Source organism: Tribolium madens, unplaced genomic scaffold (assembly GCF_015345945.1).
Source record: "Tribolium madens isolate multiple individuals breed KSU strain unplaced genomic scaffold, Tmad_KSU_1.1 Scaffold_1;HRSCAF=32;Tcas5.2_LG8, whole genome shotgun sequence".
Lineage (NCBI taxonomy): Eukaryota > Metazoa > Arthropoda > Insecta > Coleoptera > Tenebrionidae > Tribolium > Tribolium madens.
In genome coordinates, this window is record NW_025400984.1 from 9844440 (window position 1) to 9864727 (window position 20288).

Consider the following 20288-nt stretch of genomic DNA (forward strand, 5'->3'; position numbering starts at 1 on the left):
TATTAATATTAAATACAAAATAATGCGTTTAAATTTTAGAGACAATTCTACTTATAAAATATTTTTTGCGATTTGATGCTCAAAGCCACATAGGTATGCAACCAATTATGCATGTTGTTTGAGGTTATGAAATTTGAAATCATTTCATCCCGTGTTTGAAATTCAAATACTTATCAAACCAACAGTAAGTGATAGTTCTTCTCTTTAATAGAAATTTACTTTTCTTCACTTTTTAGTTCATGTATCGTTTCAACGTTTCCCTATATGAAAGTCCCCCTTCGGGGGAAGAGTCACTTCCCAATGTAGTCGAAATGTGCCGTCAAAGGCTCATCTTATACAAAACCTTTCAAAATGATGAGTCCCATTTCTTGGACAAACTTAAAACGTTATTAAACGAGAAAAGCTCCCCGCTTGTTCATTTATTAGAAATCGGGGATTCCCCCCAAATTGTTGATGCTCGCAAATGTGATTATATTTCACACTGGGCTTTACGAGTAGCTTACAGTCGCACTGATTACGACACTAGAGCTTTTTTCGTAAAAAATGAACTCAATTGGTTCCGAATTCGCTTTAATAACTTGTCTAGTAATATCCGGGCGGCCCTAATCACCGAATCTCGTCTAACAGCAGCCACGGATCCGGAAAAAACCCAATTTGGATTGACCGGATCTTGGTATAAAGTTTATTTCACTGAAGTTTTGGAGTTGCTAAAATTACATATGTATCCCATGAGTAAGGGTTATGTGTTTATTCCGGACCACAAAGTCGTTTATTGGTTCATCCAACAGTTGCAAAAAGATTTGGGGGAATCATTCGAACACTTGAGGAAAATCCATCCTGTTTGTTTCGACGAACATTTACAAGCAATCATCTCTATGTTGGATCTAGTCAAACCCATTGAATACAATCCTGGTTTTGGTAGTCTTGAACTCGAACAATTACCAGAAAAATCAAAAAAATTCCCCTTGTGTATGCAAATTCAATACGAAACTTTGCAAAAAACACACCATTTGAAATATTTCTCACGAGCTCAGTTTGGGTTTTTTCTTAAAGGTATTGGTTTGTCGCTGAAAGACGCTCTTGAGTTTTGGAAGAGAGAATTTGTTAAAATAATGGACGAGGAGCGGTTCAGCAAAGAATACGCCTATTATTTCAAACATCAGTATGGTGTAATTGGGGCAAAAATCAACTATAAGCCATTTAATTGTGAAAAAATACAAAATCAAGGAGTTACAAGTGGACAAGTGCACGGTTGTGCTTTCAAACACTGGGACAAGCAAGTTTTAGCAGCGAGACTCCGAAGTGAGATTTCCGATGATGAAATTGCATCTATTTTGAGTTTGAAGGAACAAAATGAATACACCAAGGCTTGTAATAAATATTTCAAGTGTGTTCATAATTGCAATTTAGGGGAGACTGTTTTAAACCATCCAAATGAATATTTTCAAAAAGCTTGCCAAGTTGATGTGGTGGATATTGAGGATTTGTTCGTCTCAGACACCGAATAATTGTTTTATAAATTAAATTTGTTTTATTATTTTAATTGTTTATTTATTAAATTTTTTGCACGTGTTAGTGGCTTTTAGTTCCAAACCAAAACTCCCCTAAAATTGACAAATCCCAAAAACATGGCTTCCAAGCAACAAGAAGTGGAGGTATTAGAAAGTTGGGAAGAAATCGAAGAGACTGATGTAATAACCCCCATAATACCATTTTTCGCCCCCCATAACTCCACCCCAACCCCCACAACTGTCTATTGTGTTTTACATCATTGCATTTAATTGAGGTTATCCCCACTAAATCTGTTGATTTCAGGTGATAGATCAGAAGTTTAAGTCAATTATTCCACCGAGCAAGTCTCTGGAGCCCAAAAGGTGACACTACGATATGGGAGTGCTCAAAATAAAGATTTTGTTGTAGTAATGGTATTAATTCAATGCCGATTAAAATTCTATTGACGGGTGATGACGCCTTAAGGACTCAATACGTGCCTCCGGAACCCACAGTGAAAATCCTGAAACGGCCCTCGAAAGAGCCCCAAAACACCAACGACTCGAAAGTATTCCAACCGAAAAAGACGCTGCAACAAAGGAAACAGGAGTATGCAGAAGCCAGACTTAGAATTTTAGGAGAGACTGAAAAAACTGAAGAGGAAAAGTACGATTTGGTGTTTTTTTTAACAATTTGTTAATTTTGGGGGTTTTAGGATTAGTATAGTGTCCTGTAAGGGACGTTCAAGTGACTTAGATAACGTAATTCGGTTACCAAAAGGACCAGATGGAACCAAAGGGTTCAATATACGTAGATAGTACACTGTGTGTATTTTTACGTTTACTTAAATCACATATCAGCTACCAACCCAAGTGATATAACTTGATATGTGGTTTTAATGAGCTCTTAAGCACAAAAATGCCTTGCGGATCTCAGTTGGGAGATTTTTGCAATTTTTTTCACACAAGTTTTGTACAAAAATCGTTAAATTCAGTGTTCTTTCGTGTTGATACCATGACGCAGAATTGCATCCCTTTTTTATTTGTAAATATTATTGTAAGATAATTTTATTATAATCAAACCACGTCAGAGTTGCAGTTAATTTTGCTCATGTATATTAGTAATGTTAAGTTATAATTATTGTGGTTGTGCAATTCTTAAATATATTACGTAATATTTTCTCCAAAAGACTCATTTCTAACCCCAACCACAAAAATTCAACTTTTTTTCGGCGAAATTGGTTGGCACCCCTGTCACGTGTGGTTGACCGAAATTTCTAATATTGGATAAAATAATTACAATTAAATAAAATAAAACATAAGTATTATGATTCAAATAAAGATAATTCTTTTATTAATTTGAATTAATTTAAAAAAAAGACAACAAAAAAGTTGGTTGGTACCCCTGCGACAGTGTCAAAAATGGTGGAACGCAGAGTTGATTGTGTTTGTGATTATTTTGTGTGATAAAAATGAAATTTGTATTAATTTGTTGAATTAAATTAATTCAGAATGGAAAATAACATGTTCCTGACGTGATTTTCATTCATAAACGCCTCATTATGAGTTACGTGAGGTTAGGGCTACACAAATGGTAAGTAAAGTGTAAACAATTGAATTCAAAAGCAATCTTGTTTACTTAGTTATAATAAATTAAATTTTAAGTAATTTGAATTAAATTGTTTGTTTTGGTTGTTATTCGTGATTTTTTAATTACTAATAATTGTGTTTGTTAAAATAAAATTTGGTAAACATCATTTGTTTCTGATTATGCTTGCTGAGATAAGAGGAAATTAAATATGTTCCAGGACAAACGTAAACAAGCAATTCCTTGTGGCCCTCCTCTCGGGCATTGTGGTGGGGTTTGTGACCGCCTATGTGATACTCTCCCCCGAGATCCTCCTGGTGGCTCTGGGGGATCCCCATACGAGTCAAGACATGGAGTCTGCATCTGGACCTTCAATCGATCCGGGGGTTCACCGACACGATGAAGAGTTCCACCAAATGGAGAATACAACCGTTGCTGATCTCATGTTTAAGAAAGTGAGGGTTTTGTGTTGGATCATGACAGGGCCTAGCAACCACGAGAAGAGGGCAAGACATGTCAAGGCCACGTGGGGCAAACGGTGCAACAAGTTGATATTCATGAGTTCACAGAAAGGTTAGCGGAAACGGAAGTTGATTGGTAATCGGGGAGTGTGGGAGTGAAACTATTGGCAACACTGGTAATCATTCTAGTCTCTGATATCAGATTGTGTCAAGTGACGGGAATTCCAGCGGCCGCCCGTCGCAAGGGAATGACAATTGACGATAAAATTGTGACATTTAAACTTGATAGTCAATGTTGCCAACTTGTCACGTGGTAATTGTTTTTTTTTTGCACCAATCAGATGACTCGCTTCCCGCCGTGGCCCTCCCCGTGAGCGAAGGCCGCAACAACCTGTGGGGTAAGACAAAGGAGGCGTTCAAATACGTGTACCACAACCACATGCATGACGCTGATTGGTTCCTCAAAGCCGATGACGATACGTAAGCTCCTCCCACTCACCACCACTCATCGCCACGCCCTCTTTTCCAGCTATGTAATATTGGAGAATTTGCGTTACATGCTCCTCCCTTACCACCCCTCCGACTCCATCTACTTCGGTTGCAAGTTTAAGCCCTATGTCAAACAGGGGTACATGAGTGGGGGCGCTGGCTACGTTCTCAGTAAGGAGGCGGTACGACGTTTCGTCGAGCTTGGTCTCAACTCCACCAAATGCTCCAAGACTAACAGTGGCGCCGAAGACGTCGAAATCGGTAAATGTCTCGAAGCGGTGGATGTCAAAGCGGGGGATTCACGCGATTCGCTCGGGAGAGGACGGTTTTTTCCGTTCGTACCCGAGCATCACTTGATTCCGGGACACGTGAAGAAGAGTTTCTGGTATTGGCAGTACATCTACTATGAGAGTAAAGAGGTGAGGGTTTTTCAGGTGGTGTGGTTGGTACGTGTGATTGTTGTAGGGGATGGACTGTTGCTCGGATAATGCCGTGTCGTTTCATTATGTCACTCCGAATCAAATGTATGTTTTGGAGTACTTGATTTATCATCTAAGGCCATATGGAATCTCGTATCAGGTGGAAATGCCACCGGAGTTGGTGGCCGATGAGCACGAAAAAAATTGACTTCCTTGTAGTTTGCTCAAAGTGGGGGAATCACTAGTCGATATATTACCGATGTGAGATTATATTTTAGGGATTTTTAGTTTGTGTGTGAATATGTTTGTATCCCTGACAATTGCCATATTTTTTCTATTATTTTTATCTTCTTGGATGTTTTAAAAATGACGTCTATGACAACCAACCGCAATCTCTTATACCCAATTTGGGGATTTTATTATTTCAAGTTTTTAACACTAGAATGCATAGAAATTAAAAACAAATTCTATACCAAAGATATTTCAGAGTAAGATTTTACTCGATGATTATAGGTTAGGTTTTATCTATTTTAGCATATTTCTTTCGTTGGTGGGACATAAGTCGAGCCGTTAGATGGCGCAATTTTTGCTCAATATGCTCAATACTTCTTTTCATGGTTTAACATTGTTTTGTAATCACTTAATTTTTAACCATTCTTTATAATTTGTCATTATTACTGTTTTTATGCAAAAAAGGATGATTTCCTACCGATGCGCTTGATTAGTTTTAAAAGTGATCACTAGGTGGCGCCTGGTAAACATATCAAAATATATCAGTAAAAACCTACTTTAATTAGAAATTCCTATTACTTTTTTTTTCTTTATTGTATCACATTTAAAAAAATTTTTAAGTATATTTGAGATTGCTTTCAAACACAGTCCCAAATAATTAATTTTTGTAGAAGAAAATTACGTTTAAACTAGTCAGCTATGTAAAAATAAAATGGAATAAAAAGCGTACTTACCAATTGTTTTTTTTACGAACCTTCACAAATTAAAATACCCAGATTTGAATATACTCATTTAATTATTGAATCCGTTATACACTGTAACGAACGTATACATTTTGAAATAAATTTCTACAAAAATAAAACACAAATAGCGTCAATTTTTTACAAAAAGCTGTAACAGTATAAACAGATAACTACATCATTGAATAAGTTATTTTCAACGTAACTTTGGTCCAGTTTATACCAACCAGTTGAAAAATTGAACTAATTGCAAGAAAAACGAACGGTAACTACATTAAAAAGTACATTTAAAAGCATTTGTAAACAGTCTTAATATTAAATGCACATTTACATAAATATGGAAAAATTGATCTAAATAAATAAAAAAATAAATTAGGAAATATAATATTTTGATTACGTTTAGATTCGCTGAATCTCAAATAGTTTTACGTCGGTGTCGTACCAAACTGGTGGATCGACATTTCTAAAAAACAAAAGCAAATCACAATGTGCACGTGACCCAATCAAAACTCACCTCAAATAAATCACTCCCCACATGTACGTCCTGAACCACGTGGTAGTCCCCGAATTCGCTTGATACTTCCTTATAAGTATAGGATGAGGCACCGGTAAAAGCCCCACAAGAGTCCCATGTTGTAAAAATTTCAAAATTTCACTTTCATCAGTTAGGCCCCTAGGAAAAATATGTGAATTTTATTTTTAAAATTTTCGACAACTTACTTATCGATGCAAATTTTCTCAACTTGAGGTACCAAAACTTGTAAAAGCCTCATTATAGTCTGAAGCGGTAATTTGGATTTCCACGAGTGCACCCATTCGCCAGTTGGCGTCCAATGGGCGGGGTTTTTATCCCCAGAGGCGGAGACACGCAAACTATTCCTCTAACCAATCAATTAGTAACAATCACGTGGTCGTTGACACTTACCGTGGCAACGGATTGACGTGACGGGCTACGACTCTTCTCTTCATTCTCATTGGCCGTTTCTTCAGTCGTACTCGCCGTGGGCGTGTCCAAAGCAATTGCCGCCATACCATTGGTTAATAATTGCTCATTTTGGTACGAAGGGTGTGCCGGTTCTTTTTCGGTCATTTGTCCGATTCCGGGCGTATCCGGAAGTGTCGCTTTTAAAGTTCCCGGTTCGGCCGGAAGTGCCGGATGTGAACCTTCCATAGCCAACTCGGCGACGTTTTCGTGACTTGTCGTCGACGACATACGACTTCGTGTTCTTTTGTTTAGCGATTTTGCAATGGTGCCATAATCACTAGGCAGGTTTGCCAAATTGTGAAACACTTGACGTTTCCGGATTATGGTATAGACCAAATTCGAGTTACCATCGAATTGGTATTGGATGATGTTGTTGAAGATTTCCAGAAGAAAGAAGACCAAGTGGTGATTGGTTGATGAGGAGAAGAGGAACCAAGGCGTACTAAATGCTTCCAAAAGGTGCAACAGTTTGGTACTTGCCACCATTGAGAGGGTTTTCAAGTATGGAGATACTAAAACACGCAACTTGATTTTAATTAAAAATTGTTTTTTTTTACCATTGACTAGAATTGTTAAAAGGCAATCGAAAAGTGGTTGAAGTCTTTGGTGACCAGTCGTTATAATTTTATGAAATACGATGATGAGAAGGTCGGCGTGAGTGCCGGTAAAGACGGGAATGTCCATTGGAATTGTTGCTGTGTAAGGTTTATTGAGACGAACACCGAAATTTCGCTCACCACTCAATAAAAGCAAAATAAACACTCCTATATGCATTAGACCGACTCTAGCTACAAGGAAAATTATTAATTGTCAATTAATTAAAACACTATTACATTGATCGGCCCTTGAATCGTTGAGATGATAGAGAATAGGCACCAAAACTTCCAAAACATCGCTACTTTTCAACACGAAATACAAAAACTTCTTATTATAATCGCACATTTTCCAAAAAAACACCAACAACTCTTGATGGAAGTGCACTTTCTTGGTCGAATTCGGTAAATACGTCTGTACTAAAGGATTATTCAACAATCTTGTAACACCAGTGAGAATAAATTCGAAATCTTCATCACGATGAATGCGCGAGAGGTAATTAATAAAGAGATTATCAGGGACTGTATTCTGGAACAAAAAATGGTTTAAAGGCCCCCAACTAGTAAAAGTCTCACATCTTCGCCTTCTGTGGGACTCGAAGAGCTTGTATCATGATCTAGAGTCACAATTAAAATTTGCAAAGCGGCTTCGACTAGTGGTTCAAGTGAATCGTTAAAAATCAAGTGGTTGTAAGGTACCCCCAACCCAACAGGGTCATAGGCGCAGACTGTATTCAAAAGTGAGGTAAACATAGGTAGGGCATGTCGGTTTTCAGATGATGTCAAATGACTGAAAATTAAAACAAAATAATAGGAATTGAAAATAGTCAAGATTTACGCTATCCATTTATTGGGGTTTTGGGTGATATCAGTGGGGGGCTGATATATGGTTTCGCTGAAGCACGTCAGTAAAAGTTTAAGTAACTCTGTCCGGTTTGAGTCAAGCAAGGGGGTACGTGGGGGCGAATGTGCAAACCCCACTCCAGCCTCCCATATGTACTCGCAACTGTCAATCGCCGACAATTCCTCAGCTTTGTCCTAGAAAACTCAATCAAATTGAGTGAAACACAGGGGGGCACTCACAGGGCCGCTTTTCCGGCTCGCAACCACCGTAAAATCTGGACAAAATAGTAAATCGCACACGGCGTTTAATAGTGACTGGGCGAGGGGCACCGACTCGTCCTCATCGTCGCCTTGACTCGGCAACGACGACCAGAAGAAGCCCCGCCATTCAGAGTCCTCGAAAATGTACGGCAAGATTCGTGTCAACAATCGTGCACAATTCAAAACTGCAATTGATGGTATTAGAGAGGTGAAGGGCCCCCTTGTGGGGTTTATACCGGTTTGTTGCTCGTGTTGTGTCCGACAACTGCTATCAACAGCTTTGACTAACTTCTCCACTGCTTTGTAACATAAGGTGGCGAGATTCGAGGGGGCGTCTTCACGGAGCGAACGGATTTCGGCCGCAGGCACTAAAGTGAATATGTCTTGGACGTTTGTGACGTTCTCCGACCAGAATTGCTCCCAAAATGAGTCGTCGTTTGCATCAATGGGCTGGAACAAAAGTGAAAAATTTTCGAATTGTTTTGGACCAGATTTGGGGGTACCTCAGATTTGGACGTCAATTGCACGACGGCTTTACGGAAATTCAATTTTGTGTCGACATTACCCATTTTTTTTAAGTTAAAGTTTGACAATTTGGACTGACATTACAGAAACGTCACTTTTGACAAGTTGACAGGTATGACGTCAATGACCAATTGAGGGGATTTTACGCAGGCTAAAAAACCTTGATTAAGGACAGAACAATAAAGATTTATTATAATGAGATTAATAAGCGACAATTTTTATTTATTATTGGTTGTGATAAGAAACAAGATTGCCAACTAGTAACGGTCAAAAAATCAATAATTTTGTCTGTCTCTGTTTGATTGACGTGGATGTGGTATGGCTATCTTTGTCTGGTGACAAGTTGGTGTTTTGTTGGTGCCTAACTTCACGTATGTTTAGTCGTCAAAATGTAACAGTGGGACAGTTTTAAAATGTGATTATTTGTGAATAAATGTGTCGTAATTTTAATTTTCTCTTATCGGAATGGTTTGACTAATGAAAAATGCATTCATCTGGCACGAATTCGCAAGATTCCAGCGATGATTCTCACCGCAAATTCAATTTGTCCGATTATACAACAACTCGAGCAAAATTCCGTTTTCCACCAAAGCCCCGACTCTCAAAAAGTGTGAATAATTCGTACGTGTCGTCGCAATCCGATAGTTCAACAAGCGCACAAAATTTCCGCAAGCCCCACAAGCGGAAACCTCAATCAAGCCATCGACTGCCACCTTTGGGTATATTTTGGGATATAGAAAACTGCCATGTACCCAAAAACACGAGTGCTTCAGCTGTAGTACAAAGAATCAGGGAATTTTTTTTAGAAAAAAATCGCGAAGCGGAATTTTTGGTTGTGTGTGACGTGAAAAAGGAGCGTCCACAAGTCATACAAGAATTGCACGATTCACAAGTGAGTAACGACCGAATTTTGATCGATTTTAATCGAATTTTAGGTGACTTTGATTCACGTTGCCTCCACGTCGAAGAACGCCGCCGATGAGAAGTTAAGACAGTCGTTGCGACGCTTTGCCGAAGTGTTTGCAGCCCCCTCAGCTGTGGTTTTAATTTCCGGCGATATCAACTTTGCAGCTGATTTATCGGATCTCAGATATCGCAAAAAAATCCGCGTGATACTAGTTCATAATACGAACGTTGCTGATGCTTTAATTTTATGCGCCAATGAGCACTATTCCTACAGGACCATCACGGAAGGGCTCCCGAAGGAAAAGCCCAAGGTACCCCCCAACTCACCCCAAACTCACTAAACTCATTTTTTTGATTCAAGGGGGTGACGAAGGAATCGTCCTTTTTACAGATTTCTAATTTACCGACTAAGATAAGTGCGTCCACTATTAAAAATCGTTTGAATTTTTTAAGTAATAATTGTGGGGGGCGAGTAGTGGAAGTGCAACATGACGAAGGGGTTGCCTACATTCGATTCTCCAATCAAGATTTTGCCAATAGGTTGGTACCACTGAAATCACCAATCTTTTTTACCCTCCGATAAAACAGTTCAAAAAAAATTTTTCCTTCTAACATGTTGCGTTCATTTCTTTAAATAAAACACACAATTTCGAGAAATTTGTTCACTAAAATGGCACATTTTAAACCGTACGAGAAGGATTACAGGTGAGTGAGTGTAAAACAGTCCTTAAAACACCCCCATTTCTGATTTGGACTCGACCACGTGTTTTTCAAAATTTTTCTCTAGGGCACAGAAACGCATCCATGGGGAAGATGTCTTCGGTAACAAAATCAAGGCTGTTACACCGACATTGAGGAGTTACACTGGTCGTAAAGTGAAAGATGGGGTGTTTCAAGGGGCTCAAGGACGAGACAAAAAATTCTATGTAAGTTCTAAAACATTTGAATGTGCGTTTTTTTGTTTTTTTTTTTTTTTGATAAGATAAGTGATGATTAAGGCCGAGTTTGAGGCCCCAAAGTCGAATTCCGAAAGTGAGTTCCTTTGGTGGTTATGATAACGCGATGAAGCATAATCTGATTTTAAAAGGGTGGCTGTGATTAAATGTCAATGTCACTCTCAGGGTTACCAATTTTTTTCTAATAAAATGTTTCTTCCAAGGAGCAAGAGTTTCCTCCTATCCGTCCAATGGCCTCATCGTCGTCTCTTATGGACACAAATTATTTGAATCGTCGTCTTAGAACACCACAAGAAACTCTACCAAGTCGTGTTCGTCGTACAAGTGTCAGTTCGGAATACAGCGATGATGGTGGTAATAAAATGCAAATAGATTGTTCAAAACCGGTAGATCTTATTATTTCGAATCTTGATCCTGCATTAAATATCAAAGAATTACGCCGAATGCTCACGGACTTGTTAAAGGAGTATGCTATGGTATGAAACGACCATTTTGTTTTTCGTTTTTTTGACATTTCAGTTTACTAGATTTCGAGTTTAAAAGTGATGGTACAATCAGATGGGATTCCTGTGGCCAATATCAGAGTGAATAATCAACAAGCAGCACAATTTATCATTTCGCAACTTCATAGACAGAAATTGGGACATAAGAGAATTGCGGTGTCGTATGCACAGAGTAATTCCCCGAATCTGGAGGAGTTGAGAGCCATGGTTATAAGTGTAATACAGGTAACTGTACTTTTTGATAACTTTATTTATTATTGCATATTGGTTGTGTCAGTTTCTCAGAAACGATAATAACTATTAAATTAGTAGTAGCCTCCATAGTAGCCACCATATCCGGCGGCGCCATAGGCGTAAGGGGCGGCACCGTAACCATAACCACCATAACCAACAGCGGAATAGTCACCGTAGAATTGGGGTTGGGCTTTAGGGAGGGCGAAAGCAAAGGCGACAAGGGCCAAGAAAACGAACTAAAAAATTTACATTTAAATTAAATAATTGAATTTAATTAATACTCACCAATTTGAACATGTTGATGTGTTGTTTGTTGTGACTTGGTTGAATCAAATCTGATTTTTGTTCACCGATTTTGGTGATTTTATACTAGATTTTGTGGGGGTGTGTCACCGAAACAAGCGAATGATAATTTTTTTAATTAAAATATTAGACGACTTTTTTTAATTTCATTTTGCACTAAGTGGAATACAGGTTTTTCACGGTCATTGTCAAATAAGTCCGGATTTTGATCCATTTTGTGGTTAAATGTCACTTCATTTGTATTGTGGTCTTGAGATAGAGAAGAGATTTTAATAATTTATCAATTTTTGATGGATTTATGACGACCAGTTTTTAAGTTTTTTTTAATCTGGATTTTTATGGTTTACGTGGTTTTGCAACAAAATAATTTAGTCAGTGGTGTTGCATTTAAACTGGTTTTTCCAAATGTCGATGCAATTTTATTGAAGGATTTTTGGCTGAAATTTATAAAATGATAATTACATTAGCAAAATATACGTTGTCATTATATTATTATTATTGTTATTATACGCAAATATGTCTCGTTTTTTATTTTTTCACAAAATGTGAAAAAATAAACATTTTAGTTTTACAATTTTCGATTAGTGGGAGTAATTAATGTTATGCAAGAGGTGGCTGCGACACAACAATATACAGGGTGTGCCAGAACAGAAATTTTATCTATAAAAATTTCGAAGTTATGAGGGTTTAAAGTTTGCACTTTGACTCTCTTTATTTTTGTTGGAAAAATAATTTTCCAAGTTTTTTTTGCTACAATCTATGAAAAGAGAAAACTAGGAAGCTATATCCTAAATTTGTTCAATGTTATTTGTGGCTTTTATTGGCAAAATTTTTGTCCCGTTACTAAATAATTGTAAAAAACATATACAACATCATCAGTATCATTAAATAGATATAAAAAAAATGTCAAATTTCAAAAAATGTCAAAATTTTTTGACAGATAGAATTTTTTAAACATTTTTTTCATGTTCCTGGTATCTTACTTTACTTGAAAATTTTCTCCGGGGCGCGAGTTCTGGCGCACCCTGTATTTCGTTAAATAAATATAAAATTAAGATTTTATTTTGGATTAAGATTAAGAATTTGATTTTTCATTTTTTTAATATACAGTATTGCAATTTGTGTATTTTAAAATTGACATTTGGAAGATTGAAAAATCCTCCATAGTAGTTTTTTTTATTCAGTATTAATAATTTTCACACAAGGACATTAAATGCAAAGTGTTTTTATCTGTGTATAAACAGATGTTATGCAAATTGAATTTAACCTTCTGTCAAGTTATTAGATAACCAGATTAATAAAAAAAAACAATATCAATGTATTGTTATTGTCAATAAGATTTTTTTTTTTAATTGTTGTTAGAATGTTTAAACTTTTATTTTGTATTTATTTGAGAAAAAACAAAGCTGGTCATGAAAAATTGACAGCTTCCATTTTCAACACCAAATGTTATTTTTTCAAATTTAGCAACAACTTTGTAAATAAGTTTTTAAAAATTTCATTTTTTTATACAATCATTCGCTAGTGTTGCCAACCGTTTTCTTTTCTTTCCAGGAAGTCCCCGACAACAACATGCCCCTGTTTAAATTTATGGAATTGCTCGAATCGCGTTACAATTACGCCGTTTCCGTTTCTGAAGTCAACAAATTGAAAGACATTTGTAAAATCAGCGACAATCTTGGTTGTCGTATTATTTCATTCCCTCAACAAATGAAAGTTTTTCCACCGCCTAATTTGAGCAAGGTTGGTAGTACAACTTTTTAAAAAATCCCTACTAAAAAAAATTTTTAGACCCTAGTACCGTACTGTACCATTCATTGTGCCGGTGGTTTACCCAATCTTGGTTGGTGTGAACTCAATACGAATCAAAATCCTAATATTATGATGTCATTGCGTCAATTTACTACCAAATTGGACCAACTACTAAACTTACATATGGGTTCGATGCCTTTGCTCAGTTTTCAAGCGTGCTATGAACAAGTGTGTCATGAGACACTTCCAGTGGATGCTTCTGGGGTTCCCCTCGAACACTTGATTTCGTGTGTTGCCAATATTGAGATTAAAAATTCCGGTCCGAATAAGAACATAAAAGTGATTAAACGTGAATTAAAGGTTGAAATGGATGAAGAGACAATTTTGAAAGCTGTACCACCATCATTAGTCCCCAATATCAGTCTACTTTGTCGTGAAGTAGTCGATTTACTTAAAACCACCGATAGATGTCAGCTTTTACTCAGTAAATTCATACCGGCCTATCATCGTCATTTCGGTCGACAATGTCACGTCGCCGATTACGGTTACGTCAAACTGATTGATTTATTTGAATCGATTTCACATGTAGTACAAATAATCGGTGATGGTTCACGAAAAATCATTACATTATCACATCAAGCACAAATGCGTCGCTTTACCTCAGACTTATTACGTGTTTTAAAAGTCCAGCCGACAAAACAGATCACTGTTGGTGATTTTCCAGCCGCCTATGAACGGGTCATGAATCGAGTGTTTAATCCAGTCGATTATGGTTTATGCACATTTCTGGATCTACTCGATGAAGTGCCCGACAATGTTGTCGTAATTATGCATAATGATGAGAATTTAGTCATTTCGGTACCGAAACGTGAACAAACTGCTAAGCAACTAATGAAAACGAAACAATTTGCAATGGAGGTTATTGATATTTTAAGACATTCCCCTAATTGTACGATGCTTTTCACTAAATTTGTGCCAGCTTATCATCACCATTTCGGTTATCAATGTCGTGTTTCGGATTATGGATTTACCAAATTGATTGATCTGTTTGAGGCAATCCCCGATGTGGTCAAGGTGAGGTGGCTAATAATAGTGTTGCCAACTTAATTTAATTTTTTATTCCAGATACAAGAGTTAGTTGAAGGTGAACGCACCATAAGCCTTACGTTGAACCAATCGCTCAAGATTTTGGGTACTCAAATAGTGAGTTTTGTGAAGAATTCACCCACTTTGAGTATTTTACTCGAGGAACTTCCGGGGATTTACTTGAAAGAGTGCGGTTATCCGCTCAAACCACAAGTGTATGAATCGGAGACGTTGTTTGAGCTATTGGAGAAACTCAATGATTATGTCCAGGTTAGGGAATGTTACAAGTATAAGTTGCATACTATATTTTTTCGACAGGTTGTTGATACAAGTTCTGGCCATTTGGTGGTGACTGTTGATGTTGGTTTTATTGCTGTTGCTAAAATTCGTATATGGGCCATTTTAGTAAAGCCTCCATATCGTAAAGAATTTTCAAATTTCAAATACGAATACCAGTGGAAATACAATAGTGATATTAATATTAATGATTTGAAACAGTTGAGGAATGTTGTAACATTATCGGTCGAAAACGATGGAATCTACATTGCATTAACCGATTTATATGTTATTGCCGCTGAATTGTATCACATATTGTACATCATTGGTGGGTCGATTTTGTTTGATAATTTGAGAAGATTGTATTATGAATTTTTCGGTAAAAATATCCGACTTTCGGACTTTAAAATCAACACGATTGATCAATTGTACGAACAGTTTGATTTTTTGTTTTTTATTTGTGGATATAATAAGAGTGTGCTTGCACTTAATCGAAATTTGGGCGGTAAGTTAGGGATCTATATTTGAATTTTTTAAAACTTGTTGAATTTTAGAATATCACGTTCCCATACCAAGGCAAATTTACGATTGGAACCATCAAACGAAAAAATCTCCACCACCGCCTATACCAAAATCGTCAGGGGCAATTAGGAAATTCAAGGCCCCTAAACCTGACACTCCGCCCACTCCTGTAAGTACAACATACATAATTTTTTCTTGCTTTAAATAAGAGTTTTTCAGACTTCATTTATTTGGAGTCCATTGAAGAATTCCGCACTAGAGTCTGAAATGGTAATTGAGCGATTTGTAAATGATTTAAGAAATTTATTGGTGTTTTTTAGAATCTAGCTATTGATTTACCCATAATTCAAAATCCCCAACCGATAGGTAATCCCTATGACTTAATCTCGCCGGCGAAGCTCCTATTTTCGAGAAATCAAAATCCGTGGGGTAAAGCCCCCGATCCGGCCGAATTGCCAATGCCCGATAAATTAATGCTGAAAGGTGTGTATGATGATTCGACCGATTCTGGTGTTAATTCAAAATTGGAGAATTCGCCATCAGATAATGAAACTGAATCAGGGGCTTGCGGTAAGTGTGTTTTTTGTAAAAATATTTTGATTTTGGATTTCTTATTAGGGTCAGGTACCAAACGTCGTTTCACAAGTTATTTGGATTTCGATAATTAAGTAACATGTAATTTAAGTTTTCACTGTGATTGTATTTGTTAAGTTGTTTTCTTTTATTGTTAAAGTTGGTAACGCTGTCAATTGATAGCGTTACCAACTTAATTTACTGTCTGTAATTTACTTATAATGTTAATTTACGTGAAAAAATGTACTGATGAATCATTTTCGTTGCTCAGATGTATGTACAAATATTTTTATAATCTTTGTGACTTTGTAATTACGTTCCCTCTACTTTAAGTTTTACAACCATTGTAGAATTTTTGCGGATAAATAAATTTATACTTTTCCAATAATTAACAATTTATTTCACTATACTATACACCGGGACTACATTGAAGGCAGTTTCATTCTGTTTTTTTACCTGAACCGACGGGACCGTGACGGCGCTCCCAAATCATGCGATGTTTTTGCTTCATGTAGGCGGTTTTGACGTTATGATAGCCCCCCAAATCGCCATCTGGAACACAGTTTTCATTTGGAATCTCTAAATTTCTTACTCACATTTGATAAACCAGTTGGTTTGAGCCTCCTCGTATTGCTTCCAGATTGGTTTACACTTTTCCAAGTGATCGGGGGCTTCATAGAGAGTGCAGTCCTCGAAACGGGCTCTCAGAATCGACAAAATATTTGAGTCGACTAACCTGTTACATAACACTTTATAACCCCCCAAATGAGGCATTTAGGGTCGATTACCTGTCACGTTTGTACTGAGTATCGGCCTCGTAGTAACACACAACATCATCGGTGTAACATTCGTCAATGGTGGGCACCCGACGGAATTTCTGGTGGTACCATGGGTAACTCTTCTGGTTGGGTTCCACGATTTTTTCTAAAATATAACACCATTTAATAGTTAACCAGATTGGGAGGATTCATTTCGGGGATTTAAGGGGGCACCTAACACAAGTTTGAGGTTAAGTCGGGGAACTTACCTCGAACCCAAACTGTTGGTGTCACTAGAACATTAGCAACCGAATTGAAGAATTTCTCGACCACATTTCGGGGCTCCACTTCAGGCATTGTTATTTTCCGAAATTAAATATTTTTGCATGAACCTGAAATGACAGTTGACTTTGGTGTGAAGTTAGCCACGAGTTGAAAAATCACAATTTGGCAAATTTACTATTAATTAAACCGAATTATTGAGTTGTCATTATAATTTCAATGAATTGATTATGATTTAATTACGATAGGTGTCTTAATTGTGCATAATTATTGGCATGAAGTTAGCAACGTGACAAATGGGAAATTGGTCGTTTCAGTCAAGTTGCGACAAACGTACCACTCCGTGGTTATTGTTTGGTGAAACGTGATATTCAAGGTCGCGTCTTTGATAATAACGTGCAACTTGGCCGTCTATTTTCTCAGTTGTTTCGTTGTGTGTGTGTGTCACCAAAAGGCCATAATGAAACGCGAAATTGCAAAATTAATTTTCGGTTATTGACGAATCTGTGATAATTGTGAAATTCTAAATACCCCAACTGTTAGCTGTAAATTTCCCTAAAAATAAACAAAAAACGAATTTCTAAGCCTTCTAGTTACGTCAAATTTCCTATGATAGTTGGCTAATATGGCCGCCTGAAGTACGAAAGCATTTCATGTCTTTTGTTGTGTGAATTGTGAGGTGGAATGGAGCTTAGAGTGGGCAATAAGTACAGACTAGGCCGTAAAATAGGCTCCGGGTCATTCGGAGACATATATTTAGGTAAGAAACATCCGCAATTTCACTGTAAACAAAACATCAAAAGTACCATGAATTTTACCATTTTGCAGGTACCAATATATCCACGGGGGAGGAGGTCGCAATTAAGCTAGAATGTATCAAAACCCGCCACCCGCAACTCCACATAGAGTCAAAATTTTACAAAATGATGCAGGGGGGAGGTAAGTATAAAACCCCAAAAAAATCACAAAAATAATTTTTTTTCCAGTGGGAATACCCCAAATGAAATGGTGCGGATCAGAAGGTGACTACAACGTTATGGTAATGGAACTCCTAGGACCATCATTAGAAGATTTATTCAATTTTTGTTCACGTCGTTTCTCCTTAAAGACAGTTCTCCTGTTAGCTGACCAATTAATATCTCGTACTGATTTTATTCACTCGCGTAATTTCATCCATCGCGACATCAAACCCGACAACTTTCTCATGGGCTTGGGCAAAAAGGGTAACCTAGTTTATATAATTGATTTCGGGCTGGCGAAAAAGTACAGAGACGGACGGACCCACCAACACATACCCTATCGAGAAAACAAAAATCTCACAGGTGAGCCAATTTCAAATATTTGTTTGGAAAATAGTTTGAAGGTTAAATTTTGTTTCAGGTACCGCGCGATACGCGAGCATAAACACGCATTTAGGGATAGAACAGTCGCGAAGGGACGATTTAGAATCGTTAGGTTACGTTTTAATGTATTTCAATAAGGGCTCATTGCCGTGGCAGGGCTTAAAAGCGGCCACAAAAAGACAAAAGTATGAGAGGATCTCGGAGAAGAAGATGTCGACGTCGATAGAAGAATTGTGCAAGGTATATGACCGATTTTCATTATAATTTTGTAATTTTGGGGTGTTTAGGGCTTTCCGATGGAGTTCCCCACCTATTTGAACTACTGTAGACAGCTTAGGTTCGAGGAACGCCCCGATTACAGCTACTTGAGACAACTCTTCCGTTCACTTTTCCATCGTCAAGGTTTCACCTACGATTACGTATTTGATTGGAATATGCTCAAATTTGGTTAGTAATTTATTACACAATTTTTTTACTCAAGTTTGGTAACAGTGTAAAACGCAATTCTTTTGTTTTATAATTGACGCATCTCTTGATAAGGTTCTATTTATTGTTTGGTAAAAATGTGACGAGGTTATCAGTGTTGCCACTTTTGTTGGAATTTGTTATTAATTGGATTTCTCGAAAAAATTAAGTAATTTTTATATTTGTGATGTTAGGGGGCTCCCGGGGCAGCCACTGCGAGGAGAACACCGGCCGTTCGGGCACCCGTTACGGGAGTCATGCCGCCACCCCCGGCGATTCCACTCCAACAGCCCCCCAGAGCCGCACCCGGCGGCCCCACGACCGCATTGACATAGTGCCAGCGAATAGTGCCGCCCCTAACCCCCTTGAAGACGTCATCAGTAGCAGTAAGTTGGCTTTTGGCCCCCATTGTCCCTAATTGCGAAATTTCAGACTCGCCCCGTTTGTATGATAGTCATGAACGTCGTGTGTCAATGAGACTTCGTCAGGGGGCCCCAAACGCCTCCACTTCTGATTTGAGCAATTCGAAACAAGCCAAGTGAGTGCCTATCACGACTTAATCTCATTCATGCAATAACTGACTTGCTTTTGTTTTTTTTTGTTTTTTTCTTTTTCATTTAATTAATCATCCAATCATCATCATCCTTGAACGATGGGAAACCTATGTGTGATGTTTGTTTGTTTTGGAAGCGCCTCCGGAGTAGCAATGGCGCCCCCCAACCAAACGGCGGGACAAGCAGGCCCGCCTAGGAGAGGAAGCGCCTCCAAAGATCCACCGAGACTTAAAAAGTGAATAGAGATGTGTGATTTTGTTAAGTTTCGTAACTTTGATTTCGTATGTGCAATGGAATTTATTTCAACTCTTTTTGTGATAATTTTTTTTTCGTTTATTGTCTTAAAATGAGAGTTGAGGGAATTGAAGTTACGGTTGTTTTGTTTTTGTTTTTTTTTTTCAATTAGAAGAAGGGACAAATTAAACTGAAACAAATTGAAACGGAATCTGTTTGGACTTTTGTACATATCTAGACTGATCAACTATTGTGTATTTTGTTGTATAATAGCATAAGTGTTTAGGTTTCTTTTATGACAAGTATAAGAGAAAAACAATTAGTTGGTGCTTTTGGCATTAACTCAATTTTGTAACAAGAAACATTATCACAAGATATTTGTTGATTAGTTGGAAGTGTGATTGTTTTTTGTCAGTACGTTGTCTTATTGTGTTCTGATTGACTGCATTTCAAAGTTTTGTTCCTATGGAGAAATTAAGTTTTATAATTTATAAAAATATTGTAAAAATAATCACAAAAAAACTAGTAATTTAATGTAATTTTGATACAATTAAAATTAACCGCAATTTAGGTTTTTTCTTTTTCTAATTCATTTTTAATATTGTATGCTAGATTTACGCGATTATTCTGTAAATAAGAGATGGTCTTAAGTGTTGTACATTATAAATGAAAAAATAACCTCAGAATAGTGCATTATTTTGTAAATTTTGCTGGTAAAAAATCTTATTAAGTACTTAGACTTGGAAATTAAGCCACAGTTGTGTATTTACTGTTTTAGCATTATCACAATGTTAATGTCTTGTTTTCAAGTGTCAAAAACAAAAATGATTATTTTTTTGTTTTATTTGCTGCACTATGTATGTTAATTACGAAATAAAAGTCACTAAAGTTGATTTAATTCACTCGTGTTATTTAC

The 20288-nt window shown here is 37.2% G+C and overlaps 8 protein-coding genes across 10 annotated transcripts; 5 read left to right on the plus strand and 3 right to left on the minus strand.

Annotated features, from left to right (window-relative positions):
- Positions 1-44: 44 nt before the first annotated feature.
- LOC123004485 (DNA primase large subunit-like) lies at positions 45-1539 on the plus strand. The gene is made up of 2 exons (XM_044397797.1): positions 45-184; positions 237-1539. Exon 2 carries the CDS (start codon positions 240-242, stop codon positions 1506-1508), a length of 1269 nt encoding a protein of 422 aa, XP_044253732.1. The 5' UTR covers positions 45-184; positions 237-239; the 3' UTR covers positions 1509-1539.
- A 71-nt stretch (positions 1540-1610) lies between these two features.
- LOC123004498 (SUZ domain-containing protein 1) lies at positions 1611-2709 on the plus strand. 2 transcript variants are annotated; one of them, XM_044397815.1, is made up of 4 exons: positions 1611-1691; positions 1816-1874; positions 1921-2157; positions 2207-2706. In XM_044397815.1, the coding sequence occupies exons 1-4, from the start codon at positions 1629-1631 to the stop codon at positions 2307-2309; spliced, it is 462 nt and encodes a 153-aa protein (XP_044253750.1). In that variant the 5' UTR covers positions 1611-1628; the 3' UTR covers positions 2310-2706. The 2 variants fall into 2 exon arrangements, with proteins under 2 accessions (XP_044253750.1, XP_044253751.1); XM_044397816.1 differs by having other exon boundaries at positions 1628-1655; positions 2207-2709.
- A 202-nt stretch (positions 2710-2911) lies between these two features.
- LOC123004490 (glycoprotein-N-acetylgalactosamine 3-beta-galactosyltransferase 1-like) lies at positions 2912-5415 on the plus strand. The gene is made up of 5 exons (XM_044397806.1): positions 2912-3084; positions 3299-3651; positions 3881-4019; positions 4069-4447; positions 4494-5415. The coding sequence occupies exons 1-5, from the start codon at positions 3053-3055 to the stop codon at positions 4653-4655; spliced, it is 1065 nt and encodes a 354-aa protein (XP_044253741.1). The 5' UTR covers positions 2912-3052; the 3' UTR covers positions 4656-5415.
- Positions 5416-5455: 40 nt separating this feature from the next.
- LOC123016370 (protein HID1) lies at positions 5456-8800 on the minus strand. The gene is made up of 11 exons (XM_044416725.1): positions 8604-8800; positions 8337-8550; positions 8080-8285; positions 7835-8034; positions 7573-7786; positions 7237-7525; positions 6961-7191; positions 6344-6915; positions 6139-6299; positions 5933-6091; positions 5456-5881 (listed from the first exon to the last, which is right to left on the minus strand). The coding sequence occupies exons 1-11, from the start codon at positions 8667-8669 to the stop codon at positions 5818-5820; spliced, it is 2376 nt and encodes a 791-aa protein (XP_044272660.1). The 5' UTR covers positions 8670-8800; the 3' UTR covers positions 5456-5817.
- Positions 8801-8989: 189 nt separating this feature from the next.
- On the plus strand, positions 8990-16124 carry LOC123016320 (meiosis regulator and mRNA stability factor 1). Its single transcript, XM_044416647.1, has 14 exons — positions 8990-9517; positions 9561-9842; positions 9893-10071; positions 10319-10457; positions 10691-10963; positions 11015-11215; positions 13082-13270; positions 13319-14353; positions 14405-14635; positions 14684-15146; positions 15196-15332; positions 15383-15433; positions 15484-15733; positions 15782-16124. The coding sequence occupies exons 1-14, from the start codon at positions 9110-9112 to the stop codon at positions 15829-15831; spliced, it is 3888 nt and encodes a 1295-aa protein (XP_044272582.1). The 5' UTR covers positions 8990-9109; the 3' UTR covers positions 15832-16124.
- LOC123016324 (prismalin-14-like) lies at positions 11223-11670 on the minus strand. The gene is made up of 2 exons (XM_044416653.1): positions 11510-11670; positions 11223-11460 (listed from the first exon to the last, which is right to left on the minus strand). Exons 1-2 carry the CDS (start codon positions 11519-11521, stop codon positions 11296-11298), a joined length of 177 nt encoding a protein of 58 aa, XP_044272588.1. The 5' UTR covers positions 11522-11670; the 3' UTR covers positions 11223-11295.
- Positions 16114-17080, minus strand: LOC123016322 (NADH dehydrogenase [ubiquinone] 1 beta subcomplex subunit 10). The gene is made up of 4 exons (XM_044416650.1): positions 16764-17080; positions 16525-16660; positions 16333-16472; positions 16114-16288 (listed from the first exon to the last, which is right to left on the minus strand). Exons 1-4 carry the CDS (start codon positions 16849-16851, stop codon positions 16176-16178), a joined length of 477 nt encoding a protein of 158 aa, XP_044272585.1. The 5' UTR covers positions 16852-17080; the 3' UTR covers positions 16114-16175.
- Positions 16946-20270, plus strand: LOC123016321 (casein kinase I). 2 transcript variants are annotated; one of them, XM_044416649.1, is made up of 8 exons: positions 16946-17536; positions 17605-17715; positions 17763-18098; positions 18157-18359; positions 18407-18566; positions 18779-18970; positions 19017-19122; positions 19271-20270. In XM_044416649.1, exons 1-8 carry the CDS (start codon positions 17461-17463, stop codon positions 19332-19334), a joined length of 1248 nt encoding a protein of 415 aa, XP_044272584.1. In that variant the 5' UTR covers positions 16946-17460; the 3' UTR covers positions 19335-20270. The 2 variants fall into 2 exon arrangements, with proteins under 2 accessions (XP_044272584.1, XP_044272583.1); XM_044416648.1 differs by having other exon boundaries at positions 17108-17536; positions 19275-20270.
- The last annotated feature ends 18 nt before the right edge of the window (positions 20271-20288 follow it).